Source organism: Convolutriloba macropyga, chromosome 4 (genome assembly GCF_964194025.1).
Source record: "Convolutriloba macropyga chromosome 4, txConMacr16.3, whole genome shotgun sequence".
Lineage (NCBI taxonomy): Eukaryota > Metazoa > Xenacoelomorpha > Acoela > Convolutidae > Convolutriloba > Convolutriloba macropyga.
The window spans coordinates 26,373,841-26,392,905 of NC_134471.1; the positions used below are offsets into that span (position 1 = coordinate 26,373,841).

At 35.5% G+C, this 19,065-nt stretch overlaps 1 protein-coding gene across 2 annotated transcripts; it reads left to right on the forward strand.

Moving 5' to 3' along the window:
• The first annotated feature begins 6 nt into the window (after positions 1–6).
• LOC142337559 (cilia- and flagella-associated protein 299-like) lies at positions 7–17,217 on the forward strand. Of its 2 annotated transcripts, none has more exons than XM_075386874.1 (6): positions 7–127; positions 425–561; positions 4,385–4,515; positions 5,283–5,373; positions 5,697–5,969; positions 16,989–17,217. In XM_075386874.1, the coding sequence occupies exons 2-6, from the start codon at positions 457–459 to the stop codon at positions 17,100–17,102; spliced, it is 714 nt and encodes a 237-aa protein (XP_075242989.1). In that variant the 5' UTR covers positions 7–127; positions 425–456; the 3' UTR covers positions 17,103–17,217. The 2 variants fall into 2 exon arrangements, with proteins under 2 accessions (XP_075242989.1, XP_075242990.1); XM_075386875.1 differs by lacking the exon at positions 7–127 and adding an exon at positions 141–294.
• The last annotated feature ends 1,848 nt before the right edge of the window (positions 17,218–19,065 follow it).

The window sequence follows — 19,065 nt, forward strand, 5'->3', positions numbered from 1 at the left end:
ATTAAGTGTATTACACACCAAATCTTCAGCCGAGCAGATTATTTTCAGAGCGAAAACAAAAAATTCGAGAGATATTTTGTAGCATTTGTTCGCGCGTGCTTAGCTGAAGGAAAATTACGCTTTCCAGGTATAAATATATGCATATTGTTTTGGTACGAATTACCAGCACGTGAGATTTTGTCAATTTTGATGCAACGATGCTGGTCGTTTTATAAATTATTCAAAGCATTTTGAAGAGTTGCAATTACATACAGCCATATTTAAAAAGAAAATAGAAAGTTCGGAGCGTTACAGGTACAACAGAGCACAACTTTCAACGTTTAATTTTACTCAACAATTTTCGCAGAGCTTTTATAGCACAAAGTTCCCTGCAAAAAAACCAATTTTTTCTTCGTTTTATACCAAACTTTATTTTAAATTGTAGTCACAGACCAGACAGAAAAAGAAGGACTAGAAATGGAGGAAGAGAATCTGGGAGGCGATACGATGATCTCTGACTTTGCTACTTACGAGGACTTTTTAGATGCTCAGATCACAGTCGCAGATCTTTTCTATTTGGAGGTAAGAAAAAAGACAGATTTTTTTTTGGTGGTAGGGTATCCGCAATTGATCTTTTGATACACTGATAATAGGACACTTTCATTTTCAAAACGGGCCGACCTCATAGTTGAACAATTTTAAAATTTCCCATTTTGGCACCTATGAATCAGACTTTTTAAGCTCTCAGAAAAAAATCAACACCTGCAAATTTGATGCTAAAACGTCAACACTGTCAACACCTGCTAAGGCTCTTTCTAATTTAGTTTGAAAACCATTATCAGCACTACCCATTAGTTTGCTTGAAACTGTTTCCGTTCTCAGTAATATCTTGGTTTGATTACAATTGAGATCAAACGAGTTACCTTCTTGCACTCATGATGGTTTGCATTGACCAAAAGATAATGGTACAAGTCATTATAATCGACGATTCTTGGCAGTTTGTGCCGCTTCATTTAATGCAATTAATGATAACATGTTCTTTGCGAACTATGCGCGCGCGTACTATTTCAAATAGTTTTTATATTTTACATAAAACAATTTAAGAGCAGTCCGGATAAATAAACGGAAAAAAAGAGCAAACCGTGTGTTAGTAAATGTGACAACAATTTATTCAAAAATTAGGGAATTTATATGCGAGGCTGGCTTTTTTCTTCAGTCAAATTTTCACTTTTTGTTGACGCATCGAGAAGAACGAAAAACACCATTTTTCGTCCTGGGGATCTAGTTTTAACATATAAAAAAATAATCAGAAATTCGAAAAAATTTGAAAATTTGAGGGAAAAATTGAAAAGGAAAAAACATTGCTCGGGGGATGCGGTTAGGGGTGACGGTGACAGATCTCGAGAAAAAAAAGAACAAGAAAAAAGAAACGGAGATTTTTGTAGTAAACTTAGTTGCTTTAAGGTGAGTTTAAATTGACACGAGTAAAACTTTACAGTTCCAAGCCCAAAAATAACAATTTGACCCAAACAATTTTGACAATTTGACAAAAAGTTGTCAAAATTTGACAAAAATTGACAAATTTTCAACAATTTGACATAAAATTTCGAAAAAATCAATTATTTTGTTTTTTGTTTCATCACTATTTTGAGTAAAAATGTATTTTCAGTCTCTCCGTTTCCTTTTGATTTTAAACTACTGTAACAACCAATGTTTCGCTGTAGGAACCAAAGTATCGAACGGATTTTTCGGAAAACAGAAGACTTCAGGCAAATTGAAGCTCACAAACTAGCCAAAAGTTCGACTTTGAAATATTAAACCAGAAGCAGAAAACGACATTCTTTTCTAAAATTTAGAGTTTATACAAACGATTCGCCCAACTTTTTCAAAAGTAATCATTTCCCTATGTTCAAAACCGAGGTGACGTAAAAAAAAAACAGTTTCTTCAAATGAACATCTACTCAACCAAATTATTTATCGAGAAGTTAGGACGGATTTCCTTTCGAACCATTTTTATCCGTATTCCTTATGTTCTCAGAGCAGATTCTTTTGACTAACTTCCTCTAGTATATTTAAATACAGAAGGTGTTGGAAGTAGAGAGTTTATGGATCGACAGTTTGGAAAACCCAATACAAATATCCATAATTGTTCTAAAAATTAAAAAAGTTCGTTTCTCTGTATTTCTAAATTAATCATGGAATTGACCTCTTCTAGACGGTGGGAATTACTGTGCGCTGCACAATTTAACAACTTGTTGATTGTGAAAATTCTCATATAAAAACGTAGTGTTTGATACAAAAAAATTCTCTTCCTCAATTCACACGACATTAAAATCTACTTTTTCTGTGAAAAACTCCAAAGAACGGCTCAGTCGCAACGTTAAATTTACTAATCACCACTGTCCTTTGATGCTACGATTTAAGAGTTGTTAAGGACAGCGTTTAACGTTCCCTTAGATGTTAGACACAAACAACGACAGAACGCAAATATCGCCAGAAATTTTTAAGTTTAGAAAAAAATACTTGATAGTTGCTTTAAAGAGCGGTATTAAATTAGTTCGGTCCCAATTTCTGTTTTTTTGCTAATTTTTTAAAAATCTGACGGATTTTGAAAAAAAACGAATGGGCCCGTTACGTTCATGAAACGTGAAAAGTAACAGAAATTTTAGAAACAAATTTTGAAAAATGTTCATTTAAATTTTAATGTCAGTTTTGCAATTAACGAGTTCTGCCTGTACTCGTTGAAAATTTTTTGTCTTAAGACTTGCTTGTCTCCATTTGTTTGAGGTACCAATTAGCTCCCATACATTTGAAAATTGTTTCTAGTATATTATAGTTGAAAGTTTAGGTTTTTTGAAACTTTAGAAAAATCTGGTTAAAAAATCATAACTTTTGAATTTCGGCGTTTGTTAAATCTCATTTCTGACAATTTGCTACAGAGTCTCTAACGTAAACACAGCGCAACTAACATCTTTTTTCCCGAGAAATTTTTCTAGAAATTTCACTAGTTTTTGTAGATTAGCGGCGTTGTGGCTCCGTTGTTTTAAGTTTTCATAAATCTTTTGTGACCCGATTAAAGGGATTTTTTTTGAAATTTGAATTTCTTGTGTTTCATATTTATTGCTTTTTGGCATACTGCAACAATAACGGCTATTTTCAAAACACATGACGGTTGCTTTAATTTTGAAATAGCCAGATGAGAACCGTTAATGATATATAACGGTTTTTTAACGAATTTGAGGCCATTTTCTCCCAAATTTAAAATGAATTATTGATTTTTAGATTTATCTCTCTATAGCTCACGGTTTTTAACGAATTTGAGTTCATTTTCTCCCATATTTAAAATGAATTATTGATTTTTAGATTTATCTCTGTCTATTGTAGTCATAGGAGAAATTCTGGATAAATCGAGATTTCAATGTATCTCTGTATGGACGTATAAAAAAACCTATCCCGTTTTTTCGGTTGTGAGCTAATTGGTTTTTTTGAAATTGTTGAACTTCAAACGTTGAAAATGGTTTCAAAAATATAAATGTATTTTCAAAATTCGATCTTCCGTTCTTTTTCTGTCTAAATGTTACCTAGTCTCAGTCAGGCACAGTCCCAGATGTTTTCTGGACACAGTCAAGCTTTTTTGCCAATTTAATGTTAATTGATGTTTTAATTGATACTATTTAGGCTTTTGTCTGGTTTTATATGTTGCCTTTTGACTTTTTTTCATGTTGCATTTTGTCTCCTAATTGCAAGTACCATTGATTTCCAAGGTGGCATTATTTATTTCATGCTAACGAATCCTCTCAAGGGCTGTGACGGAGCTACATGAGACTATATAGTATTTGTAGTTAACAGCTGATGGTTGATTTCTGCACATCTGCTTTGAGGTGAACTCAAAGTTGTTTTTTTTTAATTTAGGTTTTAACTGATTGTATTTTGAGGTTGCTAGTAATTTTTTGAAATATAAGAAACAGATTTTGAGTTAGAGGGGAATTGTTGTTTTTTGTTTTTGTTGCTTATCTTGTCTCGTAGTTTCATTCATTAGCAGCTATCATCGGCTCTCCAATGTTGCAGTAATTAATTCAGTACTAGGTTTGCACTTAAGACAAATTAGTCTTTAACAAATTGTTTTTCGAGCGTATGTGTCTTTTTGAAAGTTTTCTTTCTTTACGTCATTTCGTAGACAAGTAAGTCAAAAATATGAGCGGGGTCGGAACATTATATGCGAACGCACATTATCGAGCATCCTTGTTTCCTATCTGAAACGAAGTGGTTTTTTTCCGGTGGAAATTAAGTTATTTTTCCGAAACCGAGCGAGCTTATAGCTCATATTATATGCCCACAGTACGTAGATATTTGATACTAATGCTGATAACATTTGAGGCAACTCTATCTGAACTGTTTTTCATAGGATGAAGATTTGGCTCGTCAGCTGGTGGAGTTGGGCTATCGCGGCAGTGGAGAAGTGCTCAAGAGATCAGAGTTCGAAAAGAGGAAGGAACTGGCAGAAGCAAGCAAACTATCCAAGACCAACCAGGAAATGTTAGCACACAATTTTCACAAATTTATTAAAATTCACTATAAGCAATCAAAACTATTCGTCTCCCACAGATATTTCAGATATGAAGTTCTGATAACATTTTTCCTCTATTTTTTTGGTCTGCAATAAGTTATTTCGTTAGTTAAATTTTAAATCAAATATATTCCTTAATGTAGTTGCTCACAAAAGCAGTCTTTTACAAAAGTAAATACAATTTGTTGAAATCTGTTCTGGCAGTTCCCAGAGCAAAATCAAATTTCATCACTTCCTAATTAAAAATTTCAACAATAATTTTAATCTAAATTTTGTATTCATGCAAATTAAAATTGACGTAGAAAACGATGGACTCACATGAGGGTTTTCATATAGCTCAAAGCTGCAACTACAAAATGGGGAAAATGGGGAGAAAGTGGACTTGGAAGACAGAAAATTTGTATAATTCTTTATAAAACCTATAGGTTTATATGGAGTTGGGCTCTATACTTGAAAATCAAATTTTCCTCCAAAAAGGGACTCCAAAAAGAATTTTCCTCAGCATGAATATTAGCAAACATATTGCTGCAGTGTCATTTATAATAAAAAACCCGATTGTATGGGTTTGTTAGCTCTAAATGCAGACCCGATTGTGTGGCTCCAAATGCAGCTATGTTGACGTTGTAATTAATTGAATCGTATTGCGAGTTCAACTTCTGAGTTGAACTTAATTAAAAACTAGTAAAATTATTCGATGTTCACTTTGCATGTCATTAATGCATTTCATGTTTCATAGGACGTTGGCAAGTTATGGCAAATCAATCAAGAATCCTTTGTTGAAAGAATTGGCCAAGAGAGAAGAAGCCAATAGATCAGGAAAAATGACAGTGAGTCCATTTTTTAACTCTTTCATCAATCTGCAAAATTCCCATCCAGATGAGTGAAAAATGAAATTTATTTCCAACTTATTTCAATCGATAACTTCCAAAGAATGAGTTGTCTGTTGTTGTCTTATAATCCAATTGCACGATATAAACAAGAGCGCGTATTGTTCATATTGCAATGATTATTTGATTCCATGAGCTGCTCAAAATTTATGTGAAGTTTTTTTTAACTACTAGATGTCACGATATCCAGAGATATTATAAATATTGAAAATCATTTTCTGGAATCTTAATCCAGCGATAATGTAACAAATTGTTTGTTTCAGACAATAATTTTTATCCGAGACAGAAATGCCAAGGGTCAAGAAATATCTGGCTACATAGACTACGCATACAGGCTGAAAAGCGAGGATTTCGGACCATACTTCACGGGAAAGAAGCGACTCCTTCCCAGGGCATCTGATTTGAGTTTCTACAATTGGGAGACACAGAAGTCAACGAGTAATCACACGACTAACTTCGAAGTCATAACTGAGAACACGAGTGGCTTATTGTTCAAAAGCAAACGAGATCGAAAGATAATCAACGTCGACCCAAAGGTTAGTTAATTTTTTGTAAGCCTAATTTAACAGCAGAGTCGCATAGGGTGTGTCAGAGCCAACAGTTTCTGCACCTGGTGTTGAGATTACTTTAACTCGTGTCTCAAATACTGGCTTCAACTGTACACGTACTCAAAATCGGTTTTGTATACAATTGTCTCAACTCAAAACTTCTGGTGACTGGAAATTAATTTAAAAAAGTTACGCAGTAGATGCGCATTTAGCCGCTGCTAGTTGAAGAATGTCGGATTTTATGTGTCTTTTTTGTTTCATATGAAGGCAATATTTCAAAATTTAAACTGACGCAACTTCGAAGAGATTTTGTTTCTCTGAAAATACTGTTATCAAACGCCAAAAGTTGATTTTCGGCGAAAATCTTAAAAACTTACCGTAAGAAAACAGGTGCTATTGTCTGCAGCATTAAACTTGACAGAAATTCAAATTAGACCAATTTTGTTCTCAATAGTTTCTTAATTTTTGTCCTATCAGACATACGCCGATGGATGTCTAAAATTCTTTTTTTTTTCTATTGACTGAGACTTTTAAACAAGCCAACCTCAATATAGCCCGATATATTAACCAACCGATTAATTACAGGCATTGCAAAAGGCTTCAAAAGACATTCCATTTATTCTCGTTGATCCAGGTGCACTAAAAATCGCAGATCACTCTAGTTATACGATTACCATGAAGAGGATTTTTCGATATTATGAAACTTCGCTAATAGGGGTTACCGTACATGGTAAACAAAGCAAAGTGCAAATAATTTTTTTCCTTAGCATTTAAAGATAACAAATCCGCGCTTACACTTGAGGTAGGTATTATAGAGAGAATGGCAAAGTAGTCTTTTGAATTGAGCTCTTCAATAGTGTTCAGATTGTTTACTTCTTGAAGCATCTGGCCTCAAAATAAGGATTTCGCCAAGATGTGAGAGCAGGGGAAAATTACGTGTCTCAAGTCGAGCAGGTGCCTTCTTTAATAAAGTTGTTTGAAATTTTAAATGAACAATTAAAATTGAGAAAACATATTAAGAAGAACGGAGAAGTTGTTTATTTCTCGAGCACTTCAAGAGATGCGAACTCCTGAAGTGTTAAAAATTTTAGAGCGATTTAGATCAGCTTATTTGTTCTAACTTCCGCCAATAATTGAGCATTGCCGAATTTACTATTACATTAAAGTTGGTTTTATTTTCTTACTATTTGACACTTAAAAGAGCTTATTTTCAAATCGCGAAAAATTATCAATTAGCCACTGAAATGGTAAACATCTTGAAAAAGTCTCCCACATAAAACTTTTATCGCAGAGGTGTCTATTTTAATAATATTCTGCACATAAAAGATTTTGTTGATTTAAAGTGTCAACTTCTTGAAAAATTCTGCTTTATAGTTAACGGTTTGTAAGAGTTCAATTGCGTTGAAGCTGTGAAAGATTCAAAAACCTTATTTGCTAATTGAAAATAGACTTCCTCATAAAAGCAACTGTGGTGGAGGAATCCACAAAACGCAACCAAGTATACCAAGTATTAATATAAACACTCTTAAACTATATACATATTTATCTTATGGTATAATCTCCATCCGTAGAACAAACTCATTTGTTGTCGTACGTACTTCTCTACATGTTAACACTTCACCAATTGGTGACAACGCATTGTACATAGATTGATGATTGTGATTGACATTTCTGTTAACTGTTAACCACACAGTATAACTGGTACTGTGTCTTGACCAACAAGTGCGAAAGCACTCCGTTGCAGTTCTGCCTTAACGCGTTCAGAGATTAGTTGTTGAAATTCAAGATTAACTCTTGCTCTTTTCATTAATAAGCGAATCGTATACAACATGGCGCAGTCAACTATGGCTCGTTCTCCACTAGGAGTAAATTTCTTTTGGGACAAAGGTCACCAACCCGAAATAGAATGGGAAAAATGGCTAGCTACAGTAAAACTAGCAATCATGGTAAAAGAAAATATACAAGTTGACAAGCTACTACAACCAAGACCCGAAAATGAAGATCTTGATTACCCAACAGAGCCACACTACGAACCAGCACTACCTGATGAAACAACCGCCAAAAGAAGGCAAAGGGAACAAAGAAACGTCAAAAGACGTACCGATTGGCAAAACTCATGCAAAGACATAGAAGACAAGGGACCACAAGTAGATAACATACCATGGGAAGAAGCAGATAACAAAACAAAAAGCCACATATACCTCTCACTAGGAACACAAGCAACAAACACTTTCCACCAAAGATTCCCTCACACAGACATTCAAAAATGCACCACGGACGCACTAGTAGAACAACTCAGAGAATCATTCATACAAACAAGGAATGAAACATTTGACAGATATCAATTCTTCCGATGCCGACAAAAAGAAGGCGAATCACTAGAAGTATTCCACTCACGAATCAAAAAACACGCATCAGTCTGCAACTGGGAACACATGGAGGAAAGCCTTGTCAAGAGCATCTTCATGCAAGGAATGAACAACCAGCAAATCCAAATGGATTTATTATCAGAGGCACGAACACCATCAGAGACACTACAATATGCACTAGCACGAGAAAGAGGACAAGAAAGCCAACAGATAATGAGAAACACTTATACAAATACACTACAAGCAAACCCATGGTTCGAAAAAATTCAGTACATAAAACGACAAAACAGGGTCCCAATTCTCCCAACCCCACAATCAGGACAAATCCAAGACTGCCGACGCTGTGGCAACAAATTCCTCCCTGGCCACTTAAACGTTTGCCCCGCAAAAAACGAAATCAGCAGAATATGCAAGAAAATAGGGCACTTTGCAAAACAGTGCAAGTCAGGGATGCCACCACGTCCACAATACAACCCACAACAACGCAGACAACAAAACTATCCCGGACAACAAACATATTCGGGCTACCAACAACAACAAAAGAGTAACCAATTGGTTCAAAGAAAAACATCACAGAAAATGAGAAACATAAATGAAGAAGAACAGGAGGATATACACAATTCAACTGAAGAAACAATCGACCCAGAATCAACTTGCTACATTCGGGAAATGATGGAAGACTGACAAAACACAACAAACTTCATCCATTCAGTTAAATTTACAAATGAAAAAGTCAGCGACATCAACAAGACTAGAAGAGGGGAATTTTGGCTGAAAACATACACCAACAAAAAACAAACCTATTGGTTAGCCGATACAGGAAGCCCCAGGAGTTCCATGAACATCCAGACGGCAAAAAACCTACTAGTAGATAACAAGACAAAGATCCACCATCCGGATAAATCCTTGGGCGAATTCAGATGTTTCAACAACAACAAAATAAATATACTCGGCACAATCCACGTGGACTCCACGTCAGGAACATCAACTGCAAAAAACTGCACAATCCTATTGGTAGACACCAATACAATAAATATTATGGGAAGAGACATCATGAAGAAACTAGGCCTCCGACTCACAATGGGAACACAACAAAAAGAAGGTGAGAGAAATTTACTCAACATAACAAACACCCATTTAAGAATATCCCAATGGATATTCCAAAAGTACCCACACCTATGCACAAGACTAGGTAGATCACAAAATCATGTAGCAAAATCAACATTCAAAAGCGAAATCAACCCAACACAACACAAGGGTAGACGAATCCCACTACACCTAGTAGAAAAAGTAGAAAACGAACTTAAAAAATTAATCGAAGACAAACAAATTAAAAAACTAACATCATGTTCAGACGAATATTTCATAAGCCCAGTAGTAATAACTGTCAAAGCAGATCACTCCATCAAAATCGCATTAGACTCAAAAATACTCAACGACGCAATGGAATAGCGCAATAGCTATGAAAATTTCTGAACTCAAAACAACAGGGGGGACGCTATACTTTAGCAAAATAGATCTCAAATATGCTTATAGCCAACTCCCCCTACACCCCGAAACACAAAAACACTGCAATTTCAATATACTAGGCGGCAACGCTACGGGCACTTACAGATTCCTAAATGGCTTCTACGGCCTGACAGACCTACCAGCAACATTCCAGAAAATGATGGATACGACACTAGATGGATTAGACTCAACAAATGCATTCCTTGATGACATAATAATAATAACAAAAGGAACAATAGAAAAACATGAAAACGAAATAGACAAAGCACTAAAAAGACTAGACCAAGAAAATCTTGCAATAAGCCTTCACAAATGCGAATTTGGCCTAACAGAGATTACCTGGCTAGGATACAAAATAAATTCGGAAGGCATTACCCCAACTAAACGAAAAACAGACGCAATCATCCAACTGGAGAACCCAAAAACGCTGAAACAACTAAGATCATTTATGGGCAGCATACACCACTTGGTAAAATTCATACCAAACCTAGCAGCATTAAGCGCACCGCTAAGACCACTATTAACAAAACCAACAAATAAAACACCCAAAAAATTAGAATGGGAAGAAATACACACCAGTGCATTTAACAAAATAAAACAAGCAATTAAAACAATCGTCGAACAAAAACATTTCGACATTAACTGCCAAGCACGAGTAAAATGTGATGCCAGCAAAGAAGGCTTAGGCGCGTGCCTCGAACAAAGACAAAACAACATATGGCAACCAATAGCATACGCCAGCAGATTCCTTAACAAAAATGAACAAAGATATAGCATAAACGAACTAGAACTACTGGCCGTAGTTTGGTCACTCGAACACTTTAAGTACTATCTATACGGATCACATTTCACTCTCCGAACGGACCACCAAGCTCTACTCTCCGCCCTAAAAAACAATAGAGGCAACAAAACATACCAAAGTAGATTAACTAGATGGGTAGACCGATTACTACCATTCCACTTTAAAGTCGAACACATCGCGGGGACAAACATGGGATTTGCGGACTATTTAAGCCGCCATCCAATAACACAACCAACCGGTGAAAACTTCGACGAAAATCATGTAATAAACACCATAGAAGCAATACATTATACACTACAGACAACGCAAAGAAAAATAACCAATCAGATCGCTAGAAAACAGAATGAACTAAATGACGTCACAAACCAGTCCAATCCAAGCAAACAGAAACAGAACGCTTTTCGCCATTTACACGCTATAAATCAGTTGCCTCCTAACACATTAAACAATTCAATTACTTCAAAATTAACTCAAAATTCTACAAATACAAATCGAATTATCAGAAATTATTTATACAAATCTTCTATTCATCATATTACAAATCCTTTATCAACATCTTTATTTAGTAGATCTTACAACTCAATTAACCCTTTATTTAGCAACAAAATACACGTTACGACAAGTAACAACCCACAAGTAGAAACGTTCCAAGTCCCAAAAAACGATACCGAGCACCAAACACAACGAAAACACAAATGATGACAAACCCACTGGAAACAAATACAATTGCCACACAGACAGACGAAACATCTAACATTGGGCAAGGACGCCAACCACTAGAAGAAAAAGAGGAATTCAACCCAATCCCAGAACTAGACTACCAAAACACTCCCAACTACCTAACACAACTACATCGAGTATTCGGAGAAAATTTCATCGCCGAAGCTACACGAAACGACCCACAGCAAAAATTTACTACAAATCATAGAAGATAAAAACTGGGACTCACTCAAACAATTCAGCAGATACTGGCACTCCCTAAAACGAGATCTGAGCACGACACCAGCTGGCTGCATACTCTATGACGGGAAATGTATATACCTACACAACTACGTAAACTAATCATGAACTCCATTCACCGCAATCACCCAGGCCAATCAAGAATGATGCACTTAGCAAACATGATATGGTTCCCAAGAATCCATAGAGAGATAGTAACTCTCACCCAGAATTGCCAACCGTGCATCAAAATAGGTAAGAATTTAAAACCAATAATCCCAAAATCAAAATTAGCAAACCTACCACCACTACACGAACCAAACGAAGAAATCCAAATGGATTTTGCCGGCCCCATACTAGACGAACAAAATAATGATTCGTATATATTAGCTTCGGTAGATAGATTCTCAAGATACCCACACGCAATAGTATACCACAACTGCGACACCGACACAGCAATAAAATATTTAGAAAAATACAAAATTTCACGGAATACCTAGAAATATAAGATGCGACCAAGCCCAAGCATTCAAATCCAGGCAATTCGAAATTTTCTTTAACAATCACAATATTAAACTAATACTAGCTCCAGCTGGAGACCACAGAGCTAACGGAATGATAGAACGTCTAATACAAACAATAAAACGCCGTCTCTCAGTCCTAAATAACGACCCCAAATGGTCAAAAATCACACTTGCAGATAAAATCACAGAAATAATCCAAGAAATAAAACCCATACCTAACACAACTACAAAAATCGCACCATTCACAGCTCACTTCGGCAGAAAACCTAACACACCAATATCAAACATTACATCCAGGACATCACCAAAAAACCTATCATACAATGAAATAACAAAATTACATTTAGATAAACGAAGAGGACTAAAACAACCGATGCTGAAAGCCGACACAATCGGGAATCTCGAGTCAGATTCTGAACCTCAACTGGACATACAATTCCAACCAACAATCGAGGGAGATGACTCCTCGGACCAATCTACGCTGCAGAACATTAAGAAAAAAGCCATCAAACGTAAGAATACTTCTCCAATTAAGATAACACCTGACAAACTAATGATAACATTTGGTGATAAAACAACATCAATAACTAACAAACGAAAACAAATAGCACGAAAAACAATAGCACGCAAAGACCCTGAACCACGCGGCACACTAAAACCACTTTGGAACATAATACCAGATGGTACTATTACTAATTACTCACCAACAACAATAACTCTAGACACAAACACCAGAAAGAACACAGTAATCAGAAAGAATGACTTGGCAATCATAAACGAAACAAAACCGAGACTAATGCACTTCGTAGCGTGTAAAACAGTACGAGAATATAATAGAAATCAGGAAAAAATAAAACAATTTTTGTTAACAGAAAAGAAACAATTCAAACAGTCCAAGCAGAAAGACCAACTGGACAGACCAGAAGAACCAACCAACATAAACGAAGCCCACTTCTACTCGCAACCTGGACCATCCCACCAACTCGACATCCCCGGACCAAACAACCGAAACCCACCTCAACGAAAAAGAAAACAGCAGCCCACAAAAAGATCAACGAAACCCAAAAGCGATTTTGACAGAAAATCAAAAGAAGCGGCTATAGCCCAATCGAAACTAAACAAGGCAAAACAGCGCCAGCGCAAAATTTCCAACTCCCCAAGAATCCAAATGGATACTTCAAAGTTAGAACAAAACAAATCTATCGAAGTTATTAACCTAATCTCGGACTCCTCACAAGGCAGCCCGATAAAGATATTTACCTCAGATGACCCAACAGCCTTCATGTCAACACCAGCGAGGAAAAAGTCCCAAGAACAAGTAAACAAAAAGATAGATAAAATCATCCACCGCATCACCCACTCACCAAAGAAACAACAGAACAACGACGAAAAAATAATCTCAATCACCCCAGCTAACCACACAAGACTAATCCAAGACATCATATCCATTACTCCAGCACACCAGTCGACCCCTGTAGACCCAATAACTAAAACAATGACAACAACTCAGGATACCGCGAGGACCAGCACAAATGATTACCAATTGGTAAAACCCAACGCACCCACCACCACCAATTGCGAGAACGAAAACAGTAACCAACTGGTACATACTATTTGGACAACCGATACCAACTCCGACACAACATCCCAAGACAATTAACCGAGACAAACACAAAACAAGGAAACAATCAAACACACAAAACATCACAACATCGAAGCACAACCAGACATACCGGAGGAAAGAGAAAAGGCCGACGAACCTATTGATTTAATACACATGGAGGAGGACAATGGCGAAAGCCTTACAACAAGCTCCATCTCATCCCTCAACACAGAGGATATCGCCGCCCTCGACAAACTCTTTGACTAGTCAGCCAAAGATTCGACGAAGGGGGAGTGTGGTGGAGGAATCCACAAAACGCAACCAAGTATACCAAGTATTAATATAAACACTCTTAAACTATATACGTATTTATCTTATGGTATAATCTCCATCCGGAGAACAAACTCATTTGTTGTCGTACGTACTTCTACATGTTAACACTTCACCAATTGGTGACAACGCATTGTACATAGATTGATGATTGTGATTGACATTTCTGTTAACTGTTAACCACACAGTATAACTGGTACTGTGTCTTGACCAACAAGTGCGAAAGCACTCCGTTGCAGTTCTGCCTTAACGCGTTCAGAGATTAGTTGTTGAAATTCAAGATTAACTCTTGCTCTTTTCATTAATAAGCGAATCGTATACAACAGCAACAAAAAATCAATTGTTAACATCCGGGCAATGATAATAAAGGGTATATAGGTAATCTTTTGCATTTGTAGATTTAGGATTCATTTTCGTAAGTATTAATATAGGTTTTATTAATTTAGTTCGCTAAATTAACCTATGAGAATTTCTCAACAATTTGTATTGAAATAAACTTTTCCAATTTTGAAAAGAGAAATATGAAGGCCTTTGAAATTAAGTATGGTATGCTTAAACTTTTTAGTTTTGTTTTAGGTTTTTACCGCAAAACGTTTTTCTTGCTTTGAAGTTTTTAAAATAAGGGTATAAGACTTTTGATCAGGTTGTCCATTAAATATGCATCCAACTACCAAACAGAAAAAACTATTCATAGCTTCAAAACATGCAAGGAAGATGAAATCAAACAAAAAGATAAAATAATAAATGGTTTTTGTGCAGTTGTCAAAGAATCAAAATTGAGGTAAATTTTTATTGCTCTCGTAGTTTCCGTAATACCGATCTTGTTTAAGCTTATGATCAAAAATATTCCGAGAAAGACCAATAAAGTCACATTCTAACGTAAGTTAGCATTTAAAAAAGTAAATAGATGGTAACGTCGCAGCCAGCTGTGTAAAAGCACAAAACTGATGTTGAGGTGTGCCAGAAAAATAATACTCACTGAACAGCTTAACTCATTATTTTTGAGCTCCAGGTTTGACCAAATGGTCAAACGGAAATTCAGGTCAGTTGACAAATTATAATTTCACGAACTGGTTCGTAAGAGCGTCAGCTATCGGATAATATCTACTAGCAAAATTAAACCGCCACATTAAAAACCATAATTTCATTTTGCAAATATGCAAAATTGTTGATCCAAAAATCATAAACTGCCAGTTTCAAAAATTAGTAGTCCTTAAAAATACCTTTTTAAAATCTAAATGGCAGCAATTGTTTGCCTTTCTCTGCTAGGAAAAACACATGAAGCTTGAACTTTTAAACCAAGATTTAATTTCCATGCTGACAAAAAAACCAAAATTTGCACTATGGTATCAAGAAGCTGCTTTCAGCACAATTTGAGCTGTTTAAGCGTTATTCATTTGTAATATGGCGAGGAAATAAGACGTGACATTTCGAAGTTTTAACAAGATTTTTGCTGTTCTGCGATTTAAAAAAATGTTGCGAAATGTGATGGTCAATGATTTCTGTTGTCATGGACAAACAGAAATAACTAAACCCAATATTAATATCTACTATACAGCGTTCATACAAACGTTGCCGAAAAACTAACAAGCTCAAGGCATCTCCAGCAAAAAAAATGTTCTTCGAGGAAATGGAACGAGATTTATGGAGAATCATCGAAAACTTCAAATTCAGAAAAGCAATCTGAGGGGCTACAAGCAATTTGTTTTTCAGTTACAATACAATCAAACGGGCCCAAACTCTTCCATAGATCTTCAAACAAGTTAAAGATTCTAGGTTATCTAGAAATTTAAATAAATAAATCACAAAGACGATTTGCATTTCAAGACATTTTTCAACTAGATGATGCTCCTGTGCATAAGTTTAAGATTGCTAGCAATTTCGTGAGGGAATAGCAGCAAGGTGCACTAGAAGTATTAGCAAATTGTCCATATTTGAATGCAATTGAAAAAGTATGGACAATATTGCACCACAATAACTAAGACAGTAGTGGAAAAATTTGGAATTAAAAGTGTCGAAAATTTCACTGAGATGTCGTTATAAACTTGTAAGGAAACTATATAAACCCTCTACTAGATGTTTAAAAATTTAATGGCGTAATGACTCGTTAATAGAGAACTGATTTGAACACAGAATGTTGTATTATTTGACGTTTGTGGCGCTTTTTAAAAACTCCTAAGGTGTAGGAAGCTTTTTGGAACATTAGTGTTTCTGCTTCAAAACACTTAGGTACGATTTTAGTTTTGTTAAAACCCTGATAGAAATATATCTTGAAAAGGTACTTAAATCCTATTAAATCTATTCTCCTTTTTAAAAGAACTAGTTTCTTATCCTTTTAAAACTTTGCCTATTTTGTCTGAAAGAGGTTTTCTAATGGGGGGAAACATTTAAAATGTTCACGTTTATTAACAAAAACTAGGGAAGCTGTTTGAAATGATCGTCAGATTTTGCGGGACATTATTTCGGACATGGTCCTTTAATAAAGTTCTCTGGAATTTATTACGTCAGTAAAGTTTTTGTATGTGACGTAGTAAGGCAACTTGTCAACAAGTCGTTTATGGTGCTAGGACAATAAATCGAAAGACAACAGATCGAAAGCGAAAAATGGGACAATAGATCAAAATTAAATTATTCAAGTTGCGTATTGGCCAATCAGATTTAAGCCCTCATTTAATAAGCACATTAAGATGTTCTGTTGTGATATTTTGTTCGGTTGCAATAGATTCATATCAAGTCCCACGGGCCGTTAAGGCATGGTCATGGCTCGCGAGGCATGGCCATTATGTGGTAATTATATTGCAGCTCGCAAATAATGCTTAATTTCAACCAATAAGGATAGATTAATTTTCGATCTATTCTCCCAATTTTTCTGTTTTCGATCAGTTGTCCTTTCGATCTATTGTCCGATCACCGTCTTTTATTTCATTTCAGGCATCGACTCCTGGTGACAATTCGACGAGAACACGAATTGAGAACAACGAAGACTATCCTCCAGTCTACAATCAAGTGGTCCTGTACGATCACATCACCAGGAGGAAAACTTAACGCAAACCAAGTCTCAGTCTCCGCAATTTTCCAAAGGAGCTAGTTTAATCTGCCTCTGCCATTATATTATTGTTCAAAGAATACAAAATTAGAACAAATTGACGCTTTCAAAGTAGCTGTTTTTAGCTTTAGCGCCCTCAACTTGCTGTGGCATCAAAACATAACTGTTTTTCCTTAGTCAAAATATTGGCAAACTTACTGTATTCTAGTTATCGTGAAAAGATTTTTTAATGTATCTTCCTTTTTAATTTTCACAGACCCATTCATCAAAATCAAAGTAATCAACTGCTACCTATTTTCTTGTAGTATTGATCGCAAGACGAATCACATCCCAAACATACAATTATATCTCAACCATAACCGGCAGATTGCCAGAAAATTGCACCGCTCTCAGAACAGAGCATTCAAAATTAGGTTTTCGAGATAGAAAATTTAAAAAATCAAATCATCGGCTTCTAGAGCACAAAAATTTGGGGCACAATTTCCGTGCCTTCAATTAACCAATGTTTAAAAATCAAACTTCGTCAAGTGCAGAGTGCAAAAGTTAAATTTGCCGTACGAGGTAAGTCAAAACTTTTGATAAAAATGACGTAAAAGCTGACACCACTGAGAGTAAATTATGACATCAGTCATTCAATTTCAATCTTTGGGGGCAGAAATCACTGAAAAAGATGCCAAATGGTCACAAGAATTGCTGTAGACGATCAATTAATACAGCATGCAAGACAAGTCCTGAACTACAAGAAAAAAAGCACAACTTGTGACTCAAACAATACTCAAAAGATATACTCAATGGACCATGCCAAAGAGCTTTTCTTTAATGAGACATAAGGAGATAGAGGAAAACAAAAACAGCTGACAGATCGTCAGGAAGTAGCAGCTATAGCTTTGTAGATTTGCAGTCTCGAAAAAGAATCTATAATTTATTGCTGTTTCTATTAGCTGCTTCTATATAACTTCACTCTTCAATTAGAGTGACACATTAAAGTGATAAAAGGTCAATTCGAGAGAGGAAGTCTTTTTTGAAAGAGAGGTAAGTCACGTGCGGCTAAAACTTATGAAGCGGATCAACAAAAAACTCGCTCCACTAAGAGTTAAAAATGACGTCACATGCAATTTAGTCATGGCCTCATGCTCAAAACAAAAATCCTGAAGAATAAAAAACAGCAAAAATTAAATATACAAAAATTTCAACAAGTCTCGTCCTAAAAATTAAAGAATTATCATTGACTTAAGAAAAAACTAGACCTAGAATTGATTATGCATGGCTTATGGCTTAGAAAAACTATTGAGAAAAAATCCGAACACAAAATCGAAAAAACATTTTCAAAAGTCAAATCGCCGAATATTATTACTTCTATTGGTTTAAGCACTATTTACATTATCAAAAGTGCTCTACAATAGATTTCTTCTTGTACAGTAGCGCTGTAAAAGACTTCCAATTCAAGAGGGGAAGCCTTTTTTGAAAGAGAGGTAAGTCAAGTGCAGCCAAAAAATTATGAAGCGGATAAACAAAAAACTCTCTCAACCAAGAGTTAAAAATCACGTCACACATGCAATTTAGTCGTGGCCTCATGCTCAAAACAGAAATCCTGACGAATTAGAAACAGCAAAATTTAATACATACGATAATATAAACAAGTTCTGTCCTAAAGAATGATCATTGACTTAAGGAAAAACGACCTAGAATGGATTATGCATGGCTTCAAAAAAACTTTCGAAAATCTGATTAAGAAAATCGAAAAACATTTTTAAAAGATAAATTGCCACAAATTATTATTATTTTAAAAATTGGTTTAAGCACTAACTACATAAACAAAAGTGCTTTACAACAGATTTCTTAAAACAAAAAAGTTTTTAGTTTCTGAATGCAATTTTGTTTGATGAAAGTTCTTTCAAAGGAAGTCTCTTCCATTCAAGAGGAACTGCAAAGTCGAATAATCTTTTTCCGAAAGCTGTCTGC